The sequence below is a fragment of the Mchenga conophoros genome, linkage group LG22, assembly GCF_057382185.1.
Source record: "Mchenga conophoros isolate Kocher_MC1m ecotype Shallow Benthic linkage group LG22, M_conophoros_male_GT1.1, whole genome shotgun sequence".
NCBI classification, from domain to species: domain Eukaryota; kingdom Metazoa; phylum Chordata; class Actinopteri; order Cichliformes; family Cichlidae; genus Mchenga; species Mchenga conophoros.
Window position 1 is genome coordinate 23,205,393 of NC_140546.1, and position 27,735 is coordinate 23,233,127.

The 27,735-nt window shown below is 42.8% G+C and overlaps 1 protein-coding gene across 1 annotated transcript; it reads right to left on the reverse strand.

Moving 5' to 3' along the window:
- Positions 1-695: 695 nt before the first annotated feature.
- LOC146549503 (inactive phospholipase C-like protein 2) lies at positions 696-27,015 on the reverse strand. Its single transcript, XM_085263169.1, has 12 exons — positions 26,485-27,015; positions 18,324-18,425; positions 17,985-18,134; positions 17,615-17,775; positions 16,056-16,524; positions 14,759-15,967; positions 14,153-14,402; positions 13,770-14,056; positions 11,293-11,496; positions 8,244-8,319; positions 2,135-2,244; positions 696-1,952 (listed from the first exon to the last, which is right to left on the reverse strand). Exons 1-12 carry the CDS (start codon positions 26,728-26,730, stop codon positions 1,770-1,772), a joined length of 3,447 nt encoding a protein of 1,148 aa, XP_085119295.1. The 5' UTR covers positions 26,731-27,015; the 3' UTR covers positions 696-1,769.
- Between the last annotated feature and the right edge of the window lie 720 nt (positions 27,016-27,735).

Below are 27,735 nucleotides of genomic sequence, written 5' to 3' on the forward strand. Positions count from 1 at the left end.
ATGGTAGAGAGAGAATTTGCCATAAGTGACATGAAAGCATTGGTTCATCCTTCTTATCATCAATGGTTCAGGCTAGTGATGATGTAATGGTGAGGCTGATCTTGGCACAGTTTGAGCCCTTTAGTACCAGTTCAGCATCATTTAAACCCCAGACTATTACCTGACTATTGTTGCTGACACAGCTATCCCTTTATGACTACAGTGTGGGCATGCTTCCAGAAGGATTACATGCCATGTCACAAAACTAATCAAACTAGTTTCTTGAGCATGACAATGAGTTCAATGTACTCAAATGGCCTCCAGTCAGCAGCTCTCAATCCAATAGAGCACCTTTGGGATATATTGTAATGGGAGATTCACATAATGAATGTTCAGCTTATAAATCTGCAGAAACTGATATCAATGAACCAAAATCGCTGCCAGTATGCTTGCAAGGTGTACCTAATAAAGTGGTCATTGGTGCATGTTGTAATGGTTGGAAATAGTCATTAATTGTGACCTTTCAACCGTGATGCACCGAAGCTTTATATGGAAGCTGTAATTAGTTTTGTTTTTTTTCCACTGCTCATCGCAGCAGCATCACAGGTCTGCTTCCCCAGCTGTCATCGCAGCACTCCTCTTGCTTGTGTCATGCGTCACTATAGCTGAAAGCTCCATCAAGTCTTGCAGAAAAACAGAGGCATGCGCACAAGTCATTTAAAACTAGTTTATTTTCATCCTGGCTGCTGAGGAAGGTAATCGTGAACTGACCTTTTACAGAACTGCTCGAGCCTCATTTATCTACACCAATAATATGTATCTGGAATGTTTTCATTCAGGATCAATAACTTATGTAAAATATTCTTTGCAGTAAAAGGATAGAATTACTTAATAAAATACTGTACAGAGTTTTAAAACACAAACATAACAGTATTAGTTCCCTCTAACCACATATTTACACTTCTGGAATTGATCGTTTTGGTAGGTAACACCGGGTTCATTAGCACAAGCCTTTTTTTTTTTTTTTTTTATGTAAATACAAAAATATAGAATACTGTATGTAAGACCGTAGTAAGATGGCAAAGTGGTGGATTTTTAGTAAGACAAAGGACCTCAAGTTAATTGAATCGAAGTTGAGTGAAGAGCAGCGACTGGGGACCAAAAGACAGGTAATCAAAATCTAGAGAGACAAGAAGAGACTGCGTTGGTCCACAAGTAACGACAGAAGACCTCAAACATCCACACATCCTTTGACAAACTGTTTCTTTTAACTCACACGCAAGCTGTCTTACACACCAATCTGAATTTAATCACTGTGGAGTAAAAGTCACCATCATTTTTTTTCAAAAAGGTTTTGGCTTCTGGTTTCAATCATCCCCTGACCTCAGAAAACATTGCACATAACAAGTGAACATTAAACATTTGGCTTATTTACAGTTTAATACAGTACAAACCGCTCAACCTTGGCTTCAGTAACTACATTCATCTCGGCAGCTTCGCATTTCATTAGTCTTCCCTTGGCTGTGCACCGCCTTCTCTGGCTCGAAGGTTCAGTAACAGGTGAGCTTACAGTGGCTGCGTTTTGAAGACTTGCATTCATCAGTTCTCCTGTTTCTCTTTCTTAATATCTGTTACTCTCTGTAATGCCTACAAAACACTTTGATAGCTTGCCCACTCTGGGAGACTAAGACAGTGTCTCACACACACACACACACACACAGACACACACAGAAGTGAAAAGAGTTTTTCACAGCAGCTAGGTGCCCTCTTTTTCTTTTTTTTTCTACTTGCTATGCCGACTGTCCTCTAGTACTCATTGCAAGTTTTTCATTGTGGCCTCTGCGTGTTTGGGAGCTTGCCCGTCTTAATCCGGCTCTCTCCTTGGTGAGGTTTCCAGCCAGAGCAGCATCACGGACCTGCTTCATGTTCTCCAGGACTTCAGCCTTGGCGTGTTTCAGCAGGTCAGCCTGGCCCTGGGTGTCAGGAAAGATGGGGAACACAAAAATCAGGAGGCAGGGGTTACAAAGAACAAGGGTGAGGGCAGGGAGGTTGAAAGAACAAAGTATGAGCAACCAGCCAGAGGCTGAAACATGTTCTGATACTCTGCCCCGATTGGCTGTTGGGCTTTTTCAGCATGCATGAGTGTATAACTGACCTTAAGGATGGTGATGTTCCAGCTGAAACGCTCAACTGCTCTGCTGACCTTGGAACCTTTCAGCCCCTCTTTCGTACCCAGGCTTTGCAGTTTTTCATGAAACTCCATGGCTAGAACGAAAAAGCAAAGAACCACAGCAGATCAGACTTCCATTTAAGTCCAATCTCGTACATTTAAATTTAATTAAAAAAAAATTAAAAAAAGAAGTATATCATCCTTTACAGGAACATGGTGCACTTTTCTCCAAGGCAATCAACATGGCTAACAGGCCATACTAACATGACAACACCTGCTAAACATCTGCACAGTGCCACTGTTGTGAGCATGTTAGCATTTATTTCAAATTACTTCCGTGCCTCAATCTATACTCTCATTATGAAAATAAAAACAAAAATGAATCATGTTAAATAAAATTGTTTTTTTTCCTCCAAGTGAACAACATAATTATCACTGACGCAGTAGCCTTCAGGTCTCCTACTTCCACACAGAGCTGTGTCCAATATGAGAACATTTCATCTGACCTTACTCTGACTTTCTAAGGATGTCATACATAATTTAGCTTACAAACAGAGACAAGCTCTTTTTTTCCCCCACATCATTTGCCCCCCCCCCCCAAAAAAAATAAAATAAAATAAAATAATGCCCCATCACACCACTTTTTGTTAAGTCATACAGCGAACGAGTGGAGCAAAATCTACCAGGAACACTGAGATAATCATGCTAGGGATGTGCTGGGCATGTCTCGAGTACTAAAGCTTACCTGCTTCACAATCTGACTAAGAGGAAAAAACTGGAATTACACGATTACTACGATTGAATGTCGTAGTGACCTTTTATATTAGATGCCAGCTCTATCCTTTCAAACATCCATCCGTTCAGTTTCTTTAAACCTTCATTATTATTCATTTGGGGGTTATTGAGGGGCTGGAGTCTATCCCAGCTGGGACAATATTGATCATGGCAGATAGTTGCCCCTCCCTGAGCCTGGCCCTGCTGGAGGTTTCTTCCTGTTAAAAGGGAGTTTTTTCTTCCTATTTTCACCAAGTGCTTGGTCACAATGGGTTGTCTGGCTGTTGGGGTTTTCCCTGTATTACTGGAGGGTTTTTACCTCACAATATAAAAGCGCCTTGAGGCGACTGCTGCTGTGATTTGGTGCTATATGAATGTAGCTGAATTTTGGTTAAGATAATCTTTGGTCCACAGCTCGCACACGTTGCTGGCCGGGTTTTATCTTTCCAAAGTGACTGCTGCAGTCAGTTGCTTTGTGTGCTGCAAATTCAGAACTGTAAAAGTCTGAGTCTAAACATCAAGCTTGCTTGAGTGCACCCTGCCTTTCTCTGATGGTTTTTTTTTTTCCCCCCTCTGACACTTGCAGCTACATTTTAACTTGTACTGCATATTTAGCTTCTCACATCACCTTTGCTCGGCTGTCCCCACATTCAATGTTCATATCTGCCCAATGATCTTTGTGCTCTGGGTCAATCAGTGAGTTTCAATATTACATCTGCATAAGCTTAAGCCCCAGAAGATTCTACGCTCACCTTTGGATCGCATTAAGGAGGTCTATTTGACCAACTCTGTCTCTGTTCAGTCAGTAAATACTGATGGCCATTTTTCATTATTCTCAAGCCTGGAGTCTTCTTCCAGGCTTCTTAAGCCTGGAGTTGATGACGTTTTTTTGTACTTTTTTAACAAACCAAATTCTAGAAGACACAGGTGGAGGATGTGTACCTGTGTAATCTTCAAACTTTTGGGGGAAATTAAGTCACATCATACACACCTTAACAGATTAGTGTTAAGGTGTTCATACTATACAAGTATTGACAAAATGCATGATAAACTTTCTTGGCTTTCTGTACAAGCTAAATTATACTATGGCTTACTTGTATTTTTAAAGAAAACAATACTGTTAAACACACCACACTTTTTTTGTGCTCAGTTGCAGTATCCAGATGAAATTCATAATCATGCCACACGATTCTCAACCAACCACAATTTAGTAATTCCTCGTGTTAAAAGTAACTTTTTGAAAAACTCTGTTATATTCAGAGCATCGTTTCAGTGGAATAAGTTGCCTGAGGCAATAAGAGAATTGGCTTCAATTCATAATTTTAAAAATCACCTAAAAGCCTATTTAGGCAGTTTTTAATGTATTTGTAAAAATTGTAGAGGGTAATATCACTTGTAATGGAAATTGTGTATTTTGTTTGAGTGTTTTGTTTTGGTTTTCTGCTTTTATATAATTTTTAATATTCACATGTTTACATTTCAGTATTGTAAAACTTTACTGTAGATATAATTGTTGTAACATTTTATTTGGAGATATTTGATGGCTTGGGCCCCAGGAAGACTAGCAACCACTGTTGTGGAAGCTAATGGGGTTCCTTATAAATAAACAAATAAACAATAGCCGATTACAAAATGAAACTGCCAGGCGTCTGAGAGACTTGAGAGAGAAAGACGCAGAGAAATTAAGACAGCGTCACAGAAGTCAGGCCGGCAGCTAGTTAGCCTGTGTGCAATGAGTTGTGTTCCTGGCTTCCTCTGGCCGCTCCGGGCCACTGTCCCACTGTTACCATGGAAACCCAGAAGTGGGTTAACATGGGGCACACATCAGTGTGAGCTATCAACAAGAACCCAGAGTGTTAGACATGCCAAAATGTGGACCACACACACACGCAGAAGAGTGAACAGATTGGGTGCTAGTCTATTTCACCCATCCCTGACACATGATTCTTCCCGGTCAATAAACGTCTGCAAACGTGGACACGCACCTGCACACACATACGCTGTCACTGCTCTACATTCACACACACCTACATAAGTTGCCTGAATAATAACCTTTACTGCGTGGTTGCTAGGCAACTCAAAGCCTACGTGCCACTGTAGTGTGCGTGTGCGACTGTGTGTCTATTTCCCTGTGAAATCAAGCGAAGTCGAGGGTGGGGAGGGGGGTATTTTTCAAGCCAATATTGTTCAGTGTGTGCATACACAGGCAAACAACACTCCCAGATACAGGGTCTTGACCCAGAGATAAAATAGCCTTCAGGGCCAGCCAATCAGCATGTGACAGGTATTTGTCATCGTCACTTTATGTCCTCAGCCTGAACCGTGAAGCAACTGAGATGGAAATGATCCGACTTCCAGCAGAGATCTCGTCAAGAAACGACCGGGCTGTGAGCATCTGATGAAGTGTAAAATCTATACTTCCAGATGTCACACAGAGGCCAGCGCCCTGAGGGAAAAGCAGCTGATCATCTGGGGTTAATGACGGACAAGTTCTCCCAAAATTAGAAAAAAAAGTGGGTATGACTCTATATCCCTTGATGGCGTTTTTCATCTGTGACCGACCTCAGGAACAAACTGTACTCCTCCAAATGTTATGCTCCCGCAATTAAGATAATTTTACTACCTAACAACCAATTTAAAGAGGCCCTCAAAGAAGGAAAAATGTTGCTGTTCTCCAATAGTCTTTTTTTCCTGACCCGTTTCTCCTGTCGCCACCCTCTCAGAAGAAATAAGGAGTGAGAGAATAAGTCCAGGACGAATGATCCTGTCCAGTTTGAAGACGGAAAGGAGAAACACAAGAAGAGCAGGTGATAAGACGCGCAAAGCTAGGACTACTGTGTGCAGGCTTCCCTATGAGCCAATCAAACTTTCTTCTGGATTATGCTGTTGTCTTGAGAACTTATTATTTCACACAAAGAAACATCAATGCAGGGAAAGGAGAGAAAAAAAAGTGCCTTTTAAAATCTTAAACTGGGATCAGGATGAGATGAGAGGAAGGTTATTTCTCACAAGCAGAAGTTTTATTGACGATTGATGATTACTGAGATGGGATGGAAAACAAAAAGATAAAAACGATCCATGTCTGGGCTTTACACAAGCATCTGCTTAGAGTCAACCTTTTTCTGTCCTTTGTTTAGATTTTTCATTTAGTTTTTAATCCCATTCATTTGAGCAGGCAAGCCTTGCAGATTCATTTTACTGCTGGATTTGGGGCGATCGTGGCTCAAGAGTTGGCAGTTCATCTCGTAATTGGAAGGTTGCCGGTTCAAGCCCCGGCTTGGACAGTCTCGGTGGTTGTGTTCTTGGCTAAGACACTTCACCGGTTGCCTACTGGTGTCCAGCAGCCTCGCCTCTGTCACTGCGCCCAGGGCAGCTGTGGCTACAATGTAGCTTGCCATCACCAGTGTGTGAATGTGTGTGTGAATGGGTGGATGACTGAATGTGTAAAGCGCTTTGGGGTCCTTAGGGACTAGTAAAGCGCTATACAAATACAGGCCATTTACCATTTACACACATCCGAGAGAGACTAGAATTATATGTGAGGTGTTCACAGCAGCATAAATTGACAGTGCATTTGAATCAGTGATGGAGCATCATCTCTGACAGATGTGAAAATTAACACCCACAAGAATCTTGCTTTCGCTTTTTCTTTGAGGTTTAACTTCTCACCTCGCTGCCTGTGCACTTCAGGGTGTGACAGAAGTGAAACTAGTGTAGCTCGTGAGCAGGAACAGCAGCAAAGCAACAGCTTTTGAGGCTGGTGTTATAATAGTTTCACACTTAACAAAATGTAAGTTACAAAGCATCTAATATACATGTATACCACTAGTGACAGCTGAGAATTCCCCTCCCCAGCACACCCTTAAACTGGAGTGGATTTCCTTTCTTCTCCCTTGGTGTTCTTGTCTCCCTCCCAGCATTCCTTCTAGCCATCCATCTCTCCCATTCATCTTCCCACGGCTTTTGTAACGGCTGATGCATCTTCCAGCCAAGTATCTCTGTCACCAATCATCCCGTGCCCCCCCAAGTGACTGGTTTATGCCTTCTCGCTGCCAACTCCCTCTTCCCAGGCTTAGAGGTGGACCTCCGCCTTTGGGATCACTTGATCACCAGATTTCCTTTGTACACAGGAAGAGCTTTGCTCACAAGATCAGACCTAAGGCTCTGCAGCAGCTCTTTATCAGATGAGTGCAGAAAACACACACTTTAGGGATCTCTCGGCACAGAGTGGCCATCGCTGTACTCGTAACTGCGAAAAAACAGATGAATATGTCAAATGCAGTTTGATCGCAGAGTCGAGCAGCGGCCCCGAAAACAAGAAAATAAAGTCCAATGGAGGATGTGATGAGTTGTCTGGGAGCAGAGTGGAGGAGTCTGCAAAGTTGTAAACAACATTCATCTCAGTCAAATACTTTGTCTCTCCACTGGAGTGGCCCCAGCTGAACCATCATCTTTCTCTCCGAATATCATTTGACTTGGAGTTTAACTGGAGTCCTCCCTTGTGTGGTTTTTTTTTTTCTATTCATATTTTGCTCAAGGGTGGCATTGGAAAAGCCAACAATTTTTTGCATCATTTCAAACTGCAACATTCTTATAAAGCTCATGGACGCTTTAATATTTAATGTGTACTAAGAGTTCTTTAGAAGGGAAAACAAAAGTGAGACATTTGTAAGCGCAGCTTGTGAAATTCACCGCCTTCAGATTCATACATATATACTGTGAATGTTTATCACTTTTTTTTCCCCCCTTTGCACCAAACCGGTTAACATGTCTAAATGTCAGTCAAGCTGTTTCCTGGGTGACAGCCAGACACTAAAACAGGGTGATGAACGTGATGTGCGTAATGTGTTGTGTGCAGCAATGTGTTTGAGGGGGTTGTTTATGGCCTCTATGACAACAGTCTGGCTAACTAAAGTCAGATGACCCAAGGGATACTGCTGAAGTAAACAAACCTCTGCCAAAGATCACAGAAATGATATCGGCAGGTCAGATTTCATGCCCTTCACTTAACAGACAGATGGGTGATGGATGATGGGAGTTGCACCAATTTAAAATCTCCTCCAGCCAAAATATACACACACAAACTGAGCCAGTATAAAGCCTCATCTAACCTTGTCTAACAGCGGTGATAAGACAGATAAAATATAGTGGGAGAGGAAAGGAAGGGAGCTGACGGTAATCAGCCACTGCAGCCATCTATATAGCACTGCTAAAGAGGCTGTGTGGGAGTATGCTAGAAATATGGAGATAGATTGGTTTATACTCATTACACGCACTCTAGATAGGAGAATCTCATTTAAACGCACGCACGCCTACACACCTGTTGTCTGTATATGCAGGATCTTGTCGTGGATTCCATCTGAGAGCTCCATCACTGCTCTGCTCGCCTGGACCATCTGCAGACAGGGAAGCATCAACATGATTCACATTAAAGAGCATGAAGGAGAAGGAAATCACAGAGTTTAACTTTGAAGAAATGTGTCTAATCTGCTGAAGAGGAATATAGTGCACAGCACTGTGCAAAAGTGTTGAGCCACCACTCAGATCTTTAAGTCCTTTAAGATCTTTAAGGACTTTCAAGTCCTCTTGAATAATAGTTCTCCGGATTTTCTTGGATTTTAGATGCTTTTTCATCCATTTTCAGAGGAATGTTTGCTCGTTTGTTAATTCATCTACTTAATCTACTGACCAAGAATTATTGCATTAAGCATCTAACTCAAGGGATGAACCTTGTATCTTTGCAACAACAAGATGATTCCCAAAAAGTGATTAGCCAAAAACTTTTCTCTGAGCATGCTCTGCAGTGTGTCCTTAAAAACTGTTAAGAGACTTTGAGAAATTGAGGGCAAACAATGAACTGGCTTAAAGAAATATGAAAAAAAAAAAAAAAATCCAGCCCATCTGCTGTTCTCTGATAGGATGGCTGTCAAGAAGCCATTTTTACAGAAGGGAAACAGGGAGAAAAGGCTGAGGTATGCCAAAACACAGCGGAGGCTCAGTCATGGTTTGGGTCTGCATTTCAATAAGTGGTGTTAGACATCTTGTCAAAACTGATGGAGTTATAAACACAAAAGTATTGCTCCACCATGCAATACAGTCTGGAAAGAGTCTGATTGTCATTCTGAAAAAGGAAACCGTTGCCAATCATCCCAAACACACTGCCAATACAGCAAAAGCATACCTGGATTAAAAAAAAAAAAAAAAACTAAAAAAAAACTAACAAACAAACAAAACACATAATGGAAGACTATCCGTCGAGGATTAGCCTCCCCAGACCTCAACATTATTGAATCAGTGTGGGATCATCTTGACAGAGAACAAAACAAGAAGGCAGCCAACATCCATATAAGAGCTTTGAATGTGTCAAGAAACCTGGAGAACTATTCCTGAAGATTACTTAAAGTAATGACAGGAAAACTTACCTAAGAGAGGTCAGACTGTGTTAAAGAATAAAGTTGGACATAATACATTTTGACTTTCAAGCACATTATAATCATGGCCAGATATATTTCTCATTTTCCCAGCAAAATTTAAAGAAATGAGGGCTGACTCAAAACTTCGGCACAGTACCGTCTGTACATACCACACTGTGCACTTCAACTTAAAGAATGTAGTAATAACAATAACAACAACAATAATAACGTGTTGTTCCCACATTTAATGGATGACTGGAAATTGACAGGTGCATGCAAATAAAGTCATCCCCAGACTAATATGGCAGCTCTTTGAACATGACCCCACAAGACAAACACAAAGACAGATAAAACAAGTCGCTTCTTCCTGATCAACTCTCACAAACCCTTACAGGATCTGACCCTCACGATGTGCGGGGGGGGGGAATGCTATTCAACAAATACGGGATTAACCACACAACATTACTGTGACCAGATCTCGTTCAGCAATACAAACAGACAGAGACACACACACGCAGATTCATTCATTCAAACTTTGATGTCTCTGTTGTTTACCGCTCTCGGCAGGCACCAGAATTGAGGTGTGGAATCCATTTATGTGAACAACATTCAAATCTATGCAAATAGTATTCAGCAACAGCGGGAGCTTTTTCAACTCTGATCTGCTCGGCTGGAAACAAGTGTGGCTAATCGCACGCACACGCACGCACGCACACACGCACACACACACGCTTACATCCTAATTCACAAATAGACAGCCTGTGTCTGTGCAGAGGCTAGATGCATAGCATTGACAAGCTGTAGTTAAATTAAGGGGTTACAAATCATTCTGCTAAACATTAATCATGACTCAATAAGAAGAAACCCTTTCATTTTTCTCCATGACAGCAAGTCTCTTTTTCTCATTCACACTTGCGCAGCCTCATTTCATATACTCTCCCGATAGCGCTGCTAACTTTGCAATTCATACCGACTGTCCATCATCCTGCCCGAGAGATTCCCGGGATACATCTAATATGAAACGGGAACAAGTGCACTTTGAGCAAATATCAATTTCAAGAAATAATGTTGCAGGCAGGCAGATGGTGGAAGGAAAAAGAAAGAAAGAAAGAAAAAAACAGAGGCGTAGCGTTCTTCACCACAGCAACACTTTAACACTGCAACACAGGCAAAGCAGTCCACTGAATGCTAGCCCACAGATGTACAAAACCCACTTATGCTGGACAGCCACATTCACAAAGAGACACCAGAGGGACCAAGAGAACGCAGTAACTGCAAGAGATTAATCAGTGATAGAGGAAATATGGAGGGCATTGAAAGATGGCGGCAAAAACCAAAGGGAAAATTATTGAAAGTGTTATATAAAAGCGAGGATGGAAAGAAAGACTCATCCTTTCAGTTACGACACAGGAAAACCCACTCGAACACACCAACTCACCCTGCCTCATTGACTGAATGAAGAGTTAACTTGCAGACCAATTGACCCTGCTTGGTTTTTTGTTTTTTTTTCCTCCTCTCATTGTGTTAGTTTCCACGGGGGAAGTTCTTCTTCAGTGACTGGATTTATTTTTAGACGCCGTTACATAAATTCAGTCAGTTAAACCACTTGGTGAATGAAACTCTGCAGTTCGTTTTGGATGGAAACACAAAGTAGATTTAGGTCAAGGTGAGGATGTCGCCAGCGTGTTTATGAGACTTGAACAAATGGGGATGTTGCCCGCTACATAACAATGAAAAGCTCATGTCGGGTTTCAGAAACTATTGGCTAAAAAGGAAGCTTTTGTTTGGGAGGGGAGCTTTCATTGTCAAGCCAAGCGGTTGGGGGATGACTGATACGTTGCCTTTGTTTGGTCTTTCCTTCCTTTTGATGAATTTCAGATTTATGAGTCACATAGAGCCCTTTATCTGGTGCGAAAACATACAGAATATTAACTGTCAGGTCTCTTCCTTTCTCACCATCTCATAAGTAGAGACAACCCGGCGGAGGACATCAGGCAAAGACCCCTGGGGCTCCAGGGTGGGGTACTGGTCCCGCAGGTCAAACAGTAGTAAAGGCATCCCCTCTGGTTCTGAAACTCTAGAGCTCAGAGCCAGTATGCACTGCATGAGGTTAGCCACAGCCGACACCCCACACAGCTCCCTGAACACTGCTACTGAGTTCTGTTTAAAAGAAAGAAAGAAAAAAAGCAGGAAGGACATGTTTAATCAGTAGCTAAATAAGAATACACGATCTTCTCCTATTCACTGTCCTAATTGGACGAAAAAAAAAAACAAAAAAAACAGAGGCACTGAATTGCGTGGAAAAAAAAAGACAAGAAAACTAGTGAAATCTCTCCTACACTCTGCGACACAAGTCTGCGACTTGATTTCGTTTCATTCTCTGTCACACACATGCACACCCTACACCCCAAATCCTGCAACAGAGCTATTTGTATTTGATTGCGCTCCTGCTGCTGTGCTGTGGCAGTAGTTCAGAGTGAAATGGAAGCAATCAAGAGATGTGGATGGCCAACAGTCTCATACACATTCACAGAACATGTAATTACTGTTTGGCATAGGGTAACAAAAGGACCCACAGACAAAACTGCCGCTTGGTTCATAAAGGTTAATTCGACCATTAATGAAAGACAATGAAGCTTCTGTGCAAGTTCAACACATTCCCGGGCATTTGGGTTAATAATTTCCTTGCCTGCTTTCTGGGAGCTAATCAGCCTCTGTCCCTGCTGATATAAACCTGAGTGCTCGTCTTTCATTTATCTCGACCTCACCCTGTTCACTCAGAGATCCTCATCCAAGTCTCCAACCTGCTTCAGCTCAACCATGTTGGGACTCTGCCACGTAGTTTCAAGGTTTAAGGTTAACCTCTATTAATAGTTTACAGAGGCTGATAGTTTATTAATCCAACACTCAACTTATAATAAAATTAATTCAACTCTTTCGGTGACCTCGTCACTTGTCCCTCTGCATCGTCAGTCTTCAGCTCTGTTTATCACCTATGTAAGCTTCTTTAGTGCAATGTCAGTTGATATATTTATATCAATATACAGTGTCTTCTTCACTCACTGCTTTGTACTCTCCGTTTTGCATTTAATTATTAGTTATTATTCTCGGACTCTCTTCCACAGCGTGTCTTTTATCCCATCTTCGTTCATTCACCCCCAACCGATCATGGCAGATGCCTCTCTCTGAGCCTGGTTCTTCCAAGGGTTTCTTTCTGTCAACAGGGAGTTTTTTCTTCCTGCTATCACCAAGTGCTTGCTCATAGCGGCTTGTTTGTTGGGATTTTCTCTGGGGTTTTTACCTTACAGTATAAAGCGCCTTAAGGCGACTGTTATCGTTGTTACTTGGCACTATGAAAAATAAATAAATAGAATAAAAATGGGACTGAAGTGAAATATGGATCAACTTATATCTATTAATCTTTAACTGTAATTTAATTTCCTCATGAAAAATACATCAATTTAGTCCTAAGGAATTCCCATGGTTAAAATGCAGAAATTTGCAGGTAAAATAAACAAGTTTACAAATCGGCAGAAAAAAAGCCAACTTTACTTTGTATAGTCAGTTTCCTCCACCACAGCTGGGAGATGCATTTCTCAACAGCAACAGTGCGTAAGATCTTACCACTAGATGTCAACTGATTTCTGTTTTCTTACCCCTCTCAATTCATGTGCCTAATCCTAGCTATGGTGGCTGCTTTAGGACAAATAACTCTGGACACCGTTCACTCGTAGTGAGTGTAGGCTGTCAGTTTGCAATAACAATAACAGCGATATTCAGGTGAGTTGTTGAGGATATCAAACCCTTAGACTCTGATAGCTGCTGCCTCTGCAAGCTGCAATGGCTCTAACATTGATGGACTTGGACACTTAGCGAATAAACACTCATATGATTGACTCATATGTACTCAAACTGTTTATTAGAGACAGCCTAACATTAGCTGGCATAATGTTAGAGTATAACCAGCTGTTGTTTAGCTGGCTAATCCAGAGAGGACAGGGCTGCATGTCTAATCTGCTGACAGTAACTAATCGTGACAATATCGGGAATCAATTAGCATGTTTAGGTACGTTTTCATGTGCTAGAGGCCTGACTAGGAGGAGGAAGGAGTGAGGAATGAGGAGGGAGAGGATGACATTTTATTAAGATTCTGATTCCTGTGTTTTCAGTTCTATGTTGAAAGACGACCCCTTCTCAATTTGTTGGAAGACGTAATTACACCAAGTAATGTATATTTACTATATATGCACGTTCTCGTTTTGTAGAATGACACGTTTTACTTTATTCTTGTTTTCTTCCTCAGCAAGTGTGAACAGATATCGTTTTACACTTCGAGTTCCAAATACCATGAAAATGGCCCAAAAAACACTAAAGCTGATCCCAAACTAAATGGTGACATTGTGCTGGCTGTGTCCAGTAATAGTTTTCCTCACCTGCATGTTTCCCCTCAGATCGGTGGCTTCTCTCAGCAGAGGAGCAGCCATTTTGAAAACTTCATCCACTGCTCGAATTCCCAAGTCCCTCAGAGCTGTATAGTCCCTCCCCTTTCGGGCCTTGCGTACTGACAGACCCCTTTTGTGAGGTTTTCCTCCACCTCTGCGATTGGTAAGGGCCACGTGCACGAACAGCTTGGCATGTGGGAGTTCCTCTCCTGTCAGAGACTGCAGGGGTACATGTCGGTAACCAGGCTGGAGGCACTCCAGAGGTATGGTATACTGACCTGTTGTGGTGGAGAAATCACATACGCATTGATTTCATGGTTGCTACACAGGAGCTGTGGGGCTCATAAATAAGTATAAAACTTGTGCGTACTGACCTATGAATTCATCCCCAATAAAGTCATCATCCAGCACCACAAAGCGAACCATAGCAAGCTCAGGCAGGTTGATCTGGAACTCAAAGCTCTCATCGAAGATTGGGTTGTCTCCATTCTGGCTCACAGTCCTAGTGCGGCGCTCTGTGCAGTCGGCTGGGATGCCATGGATCTCCACATATACATATGGGTCCACCACGTCCCCTTTAGCCCCAGAACCTTTGGGTTTTGGCAGATTCTGGCCGCTAATGACCTGCAAGCGAAAGGTAGATCATTTCATTAACTGTTTCAGTCATTATAAACTTCTTGTTTATAATAAACTAGTTAAGCTAGATTATATGACTTTGCTTGGAAGTAAACGTAGAAGCATGCACTGTCCAACTTAATCCAAAGGTTCAGATGTTTAAATAAGCTTTGCTAGACTGATGGCTTTTTTAATGCAATGTATGCCATTCTGTCATGTTATGGGGTTCTATTGTTACCCAAAGGAATGAGGGCAAAACTTCAAAGGACAAAGTTCTAATAATAATAATTATTACTGCAATGTCAAACATTATAAGAGAATTTTTAGAAAACTTAAACTGCAGTCTACACACTATTCCTGCACACCTTCACGTGGAGCAGCTGCGGAGACACACCAGGCACCGTGTCTCTGGTGTCAGCGCTGAAGTAAGACACCTCCTGCCGCATGATGGCCGGACGCAGAACGTAACCGCAGTTCCCATTCTGCCGGAACCAGGCTGTGTTTAGGTCCATCATCAGTCCTGCTGTCTGAAAATTCATTGACACTATCTGGCAACCGCACTTCCACAGGTCCTGGGGGTTCATGTTGCTCGAGTCAATACGCATAGGGTTGGGGTACACCCGTGACAAGAAGTGCTTGTTGTGGTTGACAAAGTCCCCGGGGTTCTCGCTAGCAAGACGCACTGCTAAAGACTCGTGAAAAGAGCACACCTCCCAAGGTTTTTGGCTTTTGGACGAGGTTGGAAAGTCAATAAAGGTGACAGACTGGCAAAGATTTACTAAGTCCGAGAGCTCCTTCAACAGTTGGAAACGTTTGGGGGGAACGCTCGAAGGACTAGACGTGACAACGATTTTCTGCACAGTGTCCTTCTCACTTCCTCCAGGCGCTGCCCCTCCACTATTAACTGCCTTTATCTTCTGGCACATCTCTGCTCCTTCATCCTCCTCACTTACCTCGCCATCTTCCCCATCAGAACTCGGCACTAGCTTTTTACCCTTTAATAGTATTCGATGTCTTAGGGCATGCGGGGATGGAAGGTATGAAGCCTCTTCATCTGGAGGATCTGTGTACAGCTTCTCCCCTAAAATCCTCATGAGATGCTGCCACATCACTTTCTGCTGTCGAAGCGAACAGTGGTTTTCAACACACAGAATTAACGGGTACTCCGATGCTGCGAAGGCAAACCTTCTGATTGCTTCTAACACACAGTGCAGCAACAGCGGCGGGGAGAGGCTGTGGCCAGTACACACTAGCGGCTCCTCATCTGCACCATCCCAAACATCTAACTCCACGCACCGGCAGCCCATTTTGAGGGCACGAATGTAGCCGGAGATATCCGAGGGGCCTCGAAACTGGTCTTCGATGAGGTAGGTGTTGTGGGACGAGTTGATATAATAGTGAGACAAAGGCTGAGTCATGTCCTGGCATATGATGCTATGCTCTTGGTCAAAGAGGTGGCACTCCGCCGAAGTGAGGTAGCTGGTGAAGCCGTCCAATGACAGGTATCCCTGCTCCCGCCCCTTCTCCGATGGCTCATGAGCCTGGATGAGTTTCAGGCTGGTTTCCTCACTCACCTAGAGGGCAAGAAGAGTAAACAGACATTAGATAGACTAGGATTATATTTGTCCTGAATTTTCTGTGTGATTAAGCTAAGTTACCCACTTGAGCCATGCCCTGCTCAGCCTCAATGAACCTCATCAGGTCTTTGGTGTCCAGGAACTCTTTGTTACTGGAGAACTGCACTAGGAGAAAATAGATCTCAGGACGTGTGCAAAAGTCGTGGAAGACCTCAACGAACTCCTGCTTGGTGACCCGCTCATTTCTTGCCGTTAGCTTTTTGTTTTCGCTGTAGTCTTCAAGTCCAGATCCATTATCTATCGTAAGCTCGCACATCCTCTCTCTGAGTCTTTGAAGCTCCTTAAACCTGTGCTCCACTTTGCCACTGTTCACCCCGGGGTTCACGCCTTGTATTAGCTTTATAGCCAATTCCAAATGAATCCCTTCTGTCGCGTCTCCCCGTGTGTCCTGGTTAGCAGCAGAGGAGAACAACTGCTCCAGCCAGCCAAGACGAAGACTGTTCTGACTGCTAGCAAGCATGTCGAGGGTATGTTTCCCATACTGCATCAGATACCTAAAGACAGAAAAATGTAGAAGCACTTAAAAAAAGACAAAGACTGAGCTATTGTAGGACACAATATTTTTGGTATAAATGATCAAATCTACAGCACAAACATTTCCATTTTAATTTATATTTCAGACATCTCGCACAGTGCTTGAAATATAAAATACAACTACTGCAGCAGTAAAATCAATTTAAAATCCACCCATGTTTGACGGCACAAGCTTTTATAAAAAGAAAACTTAAAAGGACTACATAATAAAGGCAACCGAGCAAAATCCCACCGTTCATCTCAGTACAATCAATACCAAAAAAGAACAAGATAAAAGAAAAGTGACAAGATATGAAAGTGAACTGGCATGAAAGAAAAACACACTTTATGTCTGCTTAACCTTCCCTGCAAGACAAAAATCTCAGTTCAATCACACATTAAATCCTTCGTCAGTTCTTGTTCACCGTAACGTCAGTCAGACCACCAGAGGATTGTTGGGCTTTATTAATAAAAGCAGCCCGACTAAAGCATGGATGGAACATGGTGGCCGTCAACATGCACATTGTTTGCAGAGATGGCCAATATTACAGGGATGAGCTGTCTATTACCAAACGTTTGGCTTACAATGAGTGTGAATTACAGGGCACATAGCTTTTGACCTATAATAGACTAGCTTTGCATGATTTAAAATCCAAAATAAGCCATTTTTATCTTGTTAAACCTTGTTAGTTCATTCAATGTCTGAAACAAGCTTGCTTCTCCCTCACCAGGAAAACACTGCTGGAAACAAACTGTGTTGATAGTCTGAAGATGTTGGCTCATAGGGAATACTTACACATGCATATTGAGTGTAGGCATCTTTAATATGAACAAAGAATAAGAAGAAAAACATTTAAATTTATGTTTGAACTAGTCCTTCAGACTAAACTGAGTAACTACAAAACAATAGGCTTAGGATGCTTTATGTAAATTTCACACACAGCTGGTTTTTTATTTATTCACATATTTGTGCTGTCATATGCTGCTTAAGAGGTGGAAAACACACAAGGATTAAAAGCTAAAGAATGAGTGTACAATGTAAAACTGCTCTTTCTTCTTTCTGTGTCTTACCTCAGACCAATAACCCAAATGTTAGCCACCTCTGCAGAGTTGGCAACCAGGTCCAAGCTTTCATAAATGTCTCCATAGATGATGGAGAATGCACAGTCCTCTGAAATCTGGTCATAAACTCCACTGGTGCGGAAGGTCTCCGTGTTACGACCTGTCCGTACCTGGAGTTTGAGACACCCGAAGATGAGGAAAAAAAGAGAAGAAGAAATTATGCGAGGTTTAATAAAATCAAATGAACTGTTATCCACCGTATGGAAACGGTTACAAACTTGTACAGCTAATTCATTTTAAAAGGCTTAAGAAGGCATTCGTGAAACAAATCCATGGTGGGCTGATTTAGAAAAGTCTTTCCCTTTTCTTGGACACCGACCTCACGTATAGAGGAGAGAGAGATCCGAGCTTTGTCTGACTCCTTCTTGGATGGCTCCCAGCATAGAGCCTGGAGGCCGGCATCAAGGAGATAGTATCGCTGATAAACACGGGAGTTGGGTCGGATTTTCTTCAGCTCGCTCCCCTCAACCTGGAAACCAGATATGGTTAATCACTCACTAACTTTCAGAGTAGAGCTCAGTCGACTTCAGCCATGTTGGAAAGTAAGACTTTGATCTACCCGAAACCCTTGATGCATGGATACTACCTTAGATATATTTCATGTACAGCTATGTAAAGCTTATATTTTATGTAAAGGCTCTCACGGTAGCTGACCCACCATCGAGTGGATGCAATCAGAAGCACTGCTGATCTTTTTCTCTGACAGACTGCTGCTGAAGGACACCGTCTTCTTCTTCTCCCGACCAGCACGTGATCCATCCTGAAAAGGAGGGGGAGAAGAAGGATGTGACAGATAAAGAGGAGGAGGAGAAGAAGGGGGTGTAATAATAATAAGAAAAATGACTCAGGCAGACAGCGATCCCTCTGAAGAGTACTCTTTGCTTAGTCATGACAACAGTTTTTCAGCGTTGAATGGATCACAAAGGATTAAAATACATATCAGCTTATATAACCAAACCTAAATGAGATTATTGGGTCTACCTCATAGAGCCACCTCCTCCCAATTTGTTATTGTTCTTCCTGATACCAGGCTAAAAGCCTTTGCTCGTTCTTGCCCTTCACCATTAATCACACCTGACTAGACGGAAGCAGCAGGCTCCAGCATTCTAATTCTGCCCCTCCACAATGACACAGGCCGACCCAATCGGTTTATCTGAGCACACCATCACAGCTCATCCATCTGATTTATTGACCAATCAGATGTCGCCCCCGCAAAGAGCCTCATGCTTGCAGATAAGAGCATATATGTGGGCAAATATATTCAATAATGGATATACTAGTCCTGATTAAATGAAATCAGAGACTTAATTGACGCTCCAAAGAGGAGCAGGATAACTTAATTACAGCTGAGTAGCCTGACTGAGAACACCCACAAACTCAACCTGCTGGTGACTCTCAGAAGCAAGGAGGCAAAATGTAATTGATGAGAAATAGAACATTATAGCACTGCAATTACCCATAAATTTTTAATTAGAGATTATTGTGTCAGTGATTGTTCCTTAATTTATTTAATCAATATTTTATGCCCTTAAAGTGGACCTACTATCCTTTGCCTTATTTATGTCTTATACATATATTGTTATAAATGATAAATGGACTGAAAGTTATATAGATCTTTTCTACTGCAAGCCTCATTCACCAGTTTATATGCACATTCACACAAGCACTTTTGTCTGTACCAGAACATTTGTTCAAACACATATACGCCGATAGCTTCAGTACCTTGCCCACCATAGTGGGCATGTCAAAATACTGGAGTACCCGAGGGAATCGATCCACCGTCTGCTGGTGGATGAACTGCTCTACCTCATGATCAGCAGCACTATGGTGGATAAACATGACCACAGTTCCAAATGGTGCAATCATCACATGTGGAAGTATTCCCTATAAGTCAAAAAAAAAAAGCTTCTTAATTTGGATGATGCCTCATGATCCACAATTAGAACTGATCTCCTTAATATGGCAAAAAGCTTTGGCTGTTAGCACAGCAAACCTTCTGTTTGCAAGGGACAGCCAATCATAAAGGTCGTGTTAAAGGGAGGGGGTAAAATGGCTTGGTTTGGAAATTGTTCATGTAGTAATGGTTACAAGGTTAGCTTTGCATGATTCACATTTCAAAGTGGAAACTGGAATTCTGCAAAAAAGACCAAAACTAAATAAAGAAATAAATCAAAATCCGTTAATTCATACCATTTTTAGCTGTTAACCAAGTAATTAACCAATTTAAGGTATGAAGCTGAGGTGCACAAGAGCAATATCCCTGTCTGAAAGAGTGATACATTTGCGAGGGTTGTTTTGAAACAGTGAACAAATTAAAGAGGAAGATCAAATCCAGCACTCTGTTGGTCCATAGCTAACAAGCAAACAATCCTTAATTTATTTATTAATTTATTTTTAAATACAAGCTTTTTAAATACAAGTCTAACAGATTGCTGCTTAGCAGCATAATGTTTTCGCATTCAGAGCAAATATATGTGAATATTGATTGGCGGCTGATGAATCCCTACTCATCTGCACAACTCTGGTTTCATTCAAATAAGATTTCATATGAACCTCGAGAGCACTTGTGTCTTTTATGAGGGGAGAGAGAGGCGGCACTTGATATGAAGGAAACCCAGCGGACATGAAAGGCAAAAAGAGATAAGAGAGAGAGGGCAGAAGGGGGGGAGGGAGCTGCGTTTCATCTGAGGAATATGAATGAACACGTGATAAAGGGGGGTGGGCATAATTAACAGAGGACGAAGACGCTCCCCTCAGACGGAAAGAAGGGCACATAACCATCCCAAATCCTCACAGAATCAATCGCCTCATTAGGACAGGAAAGTGTTTCCAATCACAATAACTCTTTTTTTTTTTTTTTTTTGAGTCACTTTAATGAGGGAGTGCTCTAAAAATACCCCTGGTGCCTGCAGGGATGATACAGGGAGCGAGAGGGGGTGTGGAGGAGATGCCCTTCCAATATGAAAACTACAGAATGAAAAAGAAAAAATTAAACTCTCTGATTTCGTTTTCTTGTAAAAAATCCCACACCCCTGTGCACCGTTGCACCAACACCTCTAAATTTAACTCAGTTAGAAAGACTCAGATGCATCAGCAGGGGGGAAATCTGAAAATCAAACCAAGATTCTGTCTTGTTAAAATAATTCATTTGGAAAAACTGGCAAAGTTCCCAGTGACCCAGAATGAGGCACGGCAAACAAAAATGGAGATGGATGCACCTTCGCACAGCAGTTTGGAGGACCACCCGATCATTCACGAATTTCTTTTCGCCGTCATGCACTGCACTGACAGGCACAAGAGACTTATGATGGCCTCAATGTGCATCACTTCCTGTCTGTGGCATTACCAGTAAGGGTCTCTCTGTGGTTGGATCTGCACCCAATTGCAGTGCACATATTACCCATCATCATTACCTCTACTGACATTTGCACGTCACTTGACCACTAGCAAAACTCGAGATTGCGACAAACTAAATCCTTGCCATGCTTTGCAAAAAGCTGTGATTGATCACCCCTGTTATCCTCTGACATAAATTACTGACAGAAAGAGACAAAGAGCTTAAACATCAAACCACCTAGCACTGACGTCAGGAGCTAAATAAATTATTTTGGCAAGATAAAACTGGAGGGCACATTTTAACCCCGCAAGTGGATAAACAACTGAATAAAAATGCAAATGCAAACACATCAATTTTTCTTACAAGAAAAAAAATAAATAAAAGAACATGCATGCTATTAAATCAGACTGGAACACCCAAGGACACGGAAAACAAACAAACAAACAAAAAAAACAAGTTCTGCCTCCATTCCCGTATAAGATTTCCCATTTACTTTGTACTTCTATACTGCATGTCTCAGTCTGCTTTTTTTTTCTCACACACAGAGATGAGCCTCTAAAACCACCAACTGCGCTTCAAAACAGGAAGCCTGTCAGCCCGTCACAGAGAGTTTCCTGTGGGCTCCACCAAGACTTGAGTAAAGTGACGATAGAGAGAGACAGAGCGGAAAAAAAAATAACGTGTGAAACCCTTCTACTTGATATGGTTATTTTTAGGTTTAACAATGTGACCAACAAGTCATGAACATGACTATGAAGAAACTGATCTCTCATAATGTTGCAATACCAGCCATGCAGACTAACAGTCTTTCTTAATTGTTCAACTATTGACACGTTAACAGTCATTTGCAGTTGTCCTTCCACGCTGCACGAAAAGTAGGAAAAGGGTAGGGTTGCTCACATGGGCAAGATGCATGAAGTGAATATCTATTGTACCATATGGGCTTTAAAAGCAGTGAAAGTGTTGGAGTTTCCTCCTGAAACCAAAAACAACTGATTAAAAAAAAAAAGTTTTTTAAAAAAAAAAAAGAGTCACGAGAACCAAAACTGCAAATTCACTGACATTTAATACCAAAGCAAAAATGAGGCTTTGTCTGCAAGTTTTTAATTGTTCAAACTACACAAAAGATTACTGCAGATAGATTCGGATTATCGTGAGACTACGAGATTACTGATGTCCCTGTTAGGATTTCGACACTGACTGAACAGATGGAGAAATCTGGGATGGATGGATGGACGAATACAGGGATAGATAGATGGAGAGTGAGAGAAATGGGAGGAACTGGGTGGCAGAGCACACTAGAGGCAGTTTTTAGGGAAGGACACAGAGTACAAGAGACGTTACAGCAAATTCTAGCTAACACAGGAAAGAGGAAGCAGATAAACTTCTGAAAAATAAGTGCAAAGAGAAATAGATAAAGATGTTCTCTAGCTTGATTGCTAAATATCGTCAGTGCACACGATCAGAGGATTTGCACTTGGTCTCCCGCAGGGTTCAGGACGCGGTGCAGCACGGTGTTTTCATTAGTCAGAAGAAGAAGAAAAAAAACGAGTGCATTGTGTCATGTATGAGCTTGCGAGATGACATAGCTGGTACATCATACTAGCAGGATGAAGATGTAGGTCATCAAAGGAAGTTGCCTTTGATTTGTTAAATGAGACAGAAATAGAATGAAAGACGGCTGTTTAAGTGAGAGGAAAAGAATAGAGGAGTGAAAATTGGAAAGGGGTCCTGCCTCCGGACTGTTTGACAGTGGATTATGGACTCTTAATAGCATAGATTTTTTTTCCCTCCAAGAGTCTTTTACCCTGGAGCACCGTGCAACCAGGGGGGCCAAGGATGTGATTTAGAACCACATTAAAATGGGGTGAATAACAGCTGGTTTTCTAATGAAAGGATTGTTTATATTTTTCATGTATATGGAGACGTTGGTTGTTTTTGTTTTTTTTTTTCCAATCAACAAAAGAGACTGAACCGCTCTTGCCTTAACTGATGATTTAAACAGTTGCACATTGCTGCACTAATCAGGCCAATTCTTCATGCATTAAGGCAGGCTAATCGCACGCTGATCTCGTGTTCACATGCTTGGTATCTGTATGTTGGGTGGGGTGATGGGTGTCGGGTGCACATGTGTGGCCACAACAGAGCCCAGGACACTGGAGATAAATAGAGCAGACAAAGCAGCGTGTGGTCAGCTCTGTCTGAGGCTCCATGTATGGGAAAATGTGGCGAGCCTTCGCAGTAACTCAGCTGCTCGCTCTGACTATGAACGCCTGCCCTTGTGGCAAGAAGAGCAGCAGATGCTCTTTTACGCTTAGAACCTTTTGAAGTCCCATGTGCGCGCACACACACACACACACAAAGTGAAACAAGCAAAAGGTTGACTTGAAAAAGGTCACCTTGTCAGAGAGATAACCACAATTTCAGCTGACAAACGTCAGAGACGCATTTACTGAAGAAAGAGCGGGTCCGTTAATACCAAGAACAGGCTGCTGACGACTAAGTCGGGCAACACCTGCAAGCGCATAGCCAAGTGAGTTTCTCACGTAACTCATCAGCACCTGTCGCTGCACTTATATGGGGTCCTTTTGCAACGAATTTAGAGTGCATGTGTGGAGCGGTTAAAGCTATGAGCTGTCAGCTATTAGGGAGACTGTCCTGCAGCTCCGTCACAGTCAGTAGGAAGCTTGATCCCCTCCTCGTGCTGTGCAGGGTCATGCTTATGCAGGCTGAAGCGGTACAAAGCTGACTAAAGATGTTGATGTGAACTGTGCTCGGGGGCTCACTCTCACTCCATCAGCTATCCTCCCCAGCTGTGTTCACCTCCAGCAAATGCTGCCCCCTCAGTTTGAAAAACATGCAGTGACACGCACGTTCCAGGCACACACCCGGATCACACCACTGAACGTGACCACGGTAGAAAATACAAATAATGTGTATACACACACTCTATACACCAGCCAGCCACAACATTAAAAACCATTTTCAGGTGACATTTACAAAGCGATATGCTGCTGGGAAACCTTGGATTCTGGCAATAAAGCCAGATGTTACCGGGGGGGGTTCACAATATATCAGGTAGGTGGAACTAATTTGTTGTCTTTATGAGAGCTAAGCTACAAAAGCGATACCAACCTCCTACCTGACTGTTACAAATTACACCTGGAACCTGGGGAGCTGTTGCTTTTTGCTTTCAGTGTTTACGCAAGGCCGAGACGACCATTATTCAGGCTTAATAGATATACGAGTGCTGTCTGTCTTCTAATATAATGCTTGGCGAGAAAGGAAGAGTAATCCAAAATGTCAAATGACTCCTTTACTTACTCAGACAAGTGTAAGTGTTACAACACACTGCATAATTTATAAATGCAGAGGAAAAGCAGTTCATACAAAAAGAAAAAGGAAAAATCTTTGAATATATACAGTTTGTACAGGACTGCAGTATCCACACATACGCCTTGTGTCATATTAAACACACACACTCTCACAAACATGCAGCAACTCTTTCCGGGTGTTTTCTAAAGTTATGTTGGCATGAATAATGAGTGAAGAGGAAAGCAGATATCAGCTGTGCCAAGCTGTATTTTACTAGAAGGCAGGTCTGTGCAAGTGTGCGGTGTTTGAAACTCGGAGACTACCTGATGTTATCTACATCAAGATGAACTCAAAGCAGGCATAAACTCCTGATCATGCACATAAGAGCATGGCAGGAAAAAAAATGGATTTGCAGGTGGAATAAAGCCCACACTGAGGAATTACAGTTGCCGAGACCTCCTGATACTGCAGCCGAAGCTACTGCGAACATACAAACGCAGGACACGAATCCCTGACTCCTGTTAAAACCGCTCTGGAATGTCATGCTTCCTGTTTATCTACCTACATACCACCCAGACTCCTGTTGTGAGCAATTCTGTGTTTTGCCATAGTCAAGCAAACAAGTGTTGTGTGGTGCTGTTGTGCTGACAGATGCACTCATAACCCCTCGCTTTTTTTTTTTTTTTGCATCCCTCTGAAACCTATAAACGCGAGCACCGAATCGTGATCGTTTTTTGCTTTGACACAAAGGAGGCATGTGATGCGTACAGCGAGCTTTCCCACGCTGTCCTTCATCACCATCCATTGTAGCAGCGGGTCAGAGGGATGTCCTGGAGCCATTAAACATCACACATCAAACGTGGCGCTGTGTATCAGGTGTGGCCCTCGCCAGGAGGTATTTGGACAACATTTGCGACCCACAATGAAGCAAAGAGATTTTTTTTTTTAATGCTTTGTGTCAAGCTGGCCACAGCGTCCAGGGTAACAGAAGAAAGACAGGAGCCGGCCTGCGTGTGGGCGAGGAAGTGAGAAACATTTGCCTGTGTGTGTGCAGTGAAAGTGACTTGTCATAACCAACTGTTCATGACTTAATAGCAATATTGCAAAACGAACTGTGTGAGGAAATTGGCCAACAGGCTGGCATCCTGTCTTGCTGAGTTACAGCCAATGGTACTCGGACGATGGCATGTGCAAATAATCAAGTCCTTACAGGCAGCAGCTCTAGAGACAAGTAGCAACTGGAGATCAATACGAGACCTCCCACGGGTCTAGAGGGAGGCCTAAAACCATAAAAGGACAAACTCAGGGGATAACTCATTAATTAGATGTTATTGATCTGGCAATATCTGAAACGCTGTTCCAGTGGGGTGGGTGTGGGTGTATTGGGGGGTATGATTAAGTCTGGAGGCTTTCATTCAATAAACGTTTGCTCGCGTAGACACTCAGGTAAGTGTGGGCAGAGCGGTTAATTGAACATGGGGTGGGAGGTCTTGTAGTCTACTGTGGGCCACAGAGGATGGAGTGAATGTAATTTCCCATTTTAATCAAAGGCTGCAGCAGGTGGTTTCACCTATTAGCTCCTACTCTGGTCTTGCACTGACAGGATGCCTTTAGGTAACACTGCTTGAAGCTGTATGGCAAAGCAAATTTGGAACTGTGAGCAAGTTTTGGTTTGAAGTCGTGGGCCCAAAGGGCAACACTTGTCCTCTAAATATGTGACACACACACACACACACACACAATCATCTCCAGTGTGACAGGAACTAGCCTGATGTGCATCTTAATGCACAGCATGCCTTCATCCAGCAGCACACACGAGGTGAGATGAGGGGCCTGATTGTTGCCTATTTGGCACACACGGTCAGGAAGTTAACAGAATGTGTCACAATGCAGCGTAACAGTTTATTTCCAGATTACAACTTGATTCTATCGAGTAGTGTTGGCGAGATATTCTTTGGTGATAAGTCGCCACATCTGCGCACGGCTCGGTGGAGCTTTTATTCTCACTTAAATCAACAACAACACAGTATCAGCGTGGCGTTTCTGCACTGCTGGTTGCGCTATATGAGACATGCTTTCGGTGTTTTCTGGAGTTGCAACAGTTTGCATCCCCCCCCCTCCAATAAGGAAGATGAGCCGTTTTCTGCTGATGAAACTGGTGGCCTACCTTGATCAGACTGCTGCGTCGAGGGATTGGTTTAGCAGCTGAGTCTGGACCCGTGCTCTCCCACTTCGGAGACTCGCAGCTGGAATCGTTCTGGACCTTCTTGCCGGCGTCTGGCACGCTGCAGCTGCCGTTCGACACAGGCTCTCCTCGGTGCGTCTCCAGGCTCGTTCCGGTTCCCCCTGACGCAGCTTTACAGCCAGCAACCGGTGGACCGACGGCGCTCATGTTTTCTCCAAATTCTGCCATGGTGTCACTTTCGGGGTTTTTTCCGTTTTCCTAGCTTTCATGAAAGCAGCCGAGCTTCCAACAGCGACAGCGATACACACTGACACAGCCGTGCCATCGTGTTACGTGAACGATCGGCGACCGTGCGCCTAAAGACAGCGGAAACTTCTCTCTCTCTCTGTTTCACTCGTGCTCTCTTTCTTTTTCTCACAGCCGCTCGCGCGCTGAGGGGCGAGGCGACAGGAGGGACAGCAGTGACAGACACACCTTCAGACCTTCGCCTACTGCAGCTCTCACATCTCGCCGACAGCTGGATGTGTGCTTGTGTTCAGGAAATTTTAGATGCAGCTGGGCCGGCCCGCTCCGCCCCACCTCTCCACCACGCCCACCACCATCTCCTCCCCTTACTCCTCCACGGAGTGCTAAATCTTAAATGAGAGCACTGTGTCACACAATTGTGCAAACTATTTATGATTTGTTTTTATTTCGTGTCCAGACTTGATCCTTTGAAGCTAGATACGCGCGCGCGCTAATAAAGTCGTCACGTGTCGATAATCTCGGGGGCGGGTTTTTTTGTTTTTTTGTTTTGGGGGGTTTTATGCTTTTTTTCGTCCTTCCCAAGAAACGAGGCTCACATAATGCGCTTTTTGTTTCATACTTGTTTTTTGTAAATAATCAGCTTTATGCGTATTCACAACTTCTGGGTTGTGAGAAACTCCCATTTTGCCATTTTGGAAAACCTGTTACTGCAGTTACTGAACAGTTGCCACCGTTTTCAGTAGCCTTGTTATGATTTAATGTACCAGCTCTATGTAACTGTCCGTGTGGCTGATAATGCATTAGCTTGACTTTAAAGTGCAGCGGCATATCCTCTTGATCACCCAGATTTAGGAATAAAGGCAGAACTCATATTATGGATGAATGGAAACCAGTGATATTAAAATGCTATGAGGATTGTTTTTAATACTTGAATGAAAAATCCTCTGCAGTGAATGACTGCTTGAAGTCTAGAAGCCACAGACATTA

Bases quoted from the DNA above. Each gene is read 5' to 3' on its own strand.
- LOC146549503 (XM_085263169.1), bottom strand. From the start codon at position 26,730: ATGGCAGAATTTGGAGAAAACATGAGCGCCGTCGGTCCACCGGTTGCT. The intron at 14,057-14,152 runs GTCAGTACGCAC...CCACCACAACAG, and splicing joins TATTGGGGATGAATTCATAG to GTCAGTATACCATACCTCTG. The intron at 8,320-11,292 runs GTGAGAAAGGAA...CCCTGTCTGCAG, and splicing joins TTGTCTCTACTTATGAGATG to ATGGTCCAGGCGAGCAGAGC.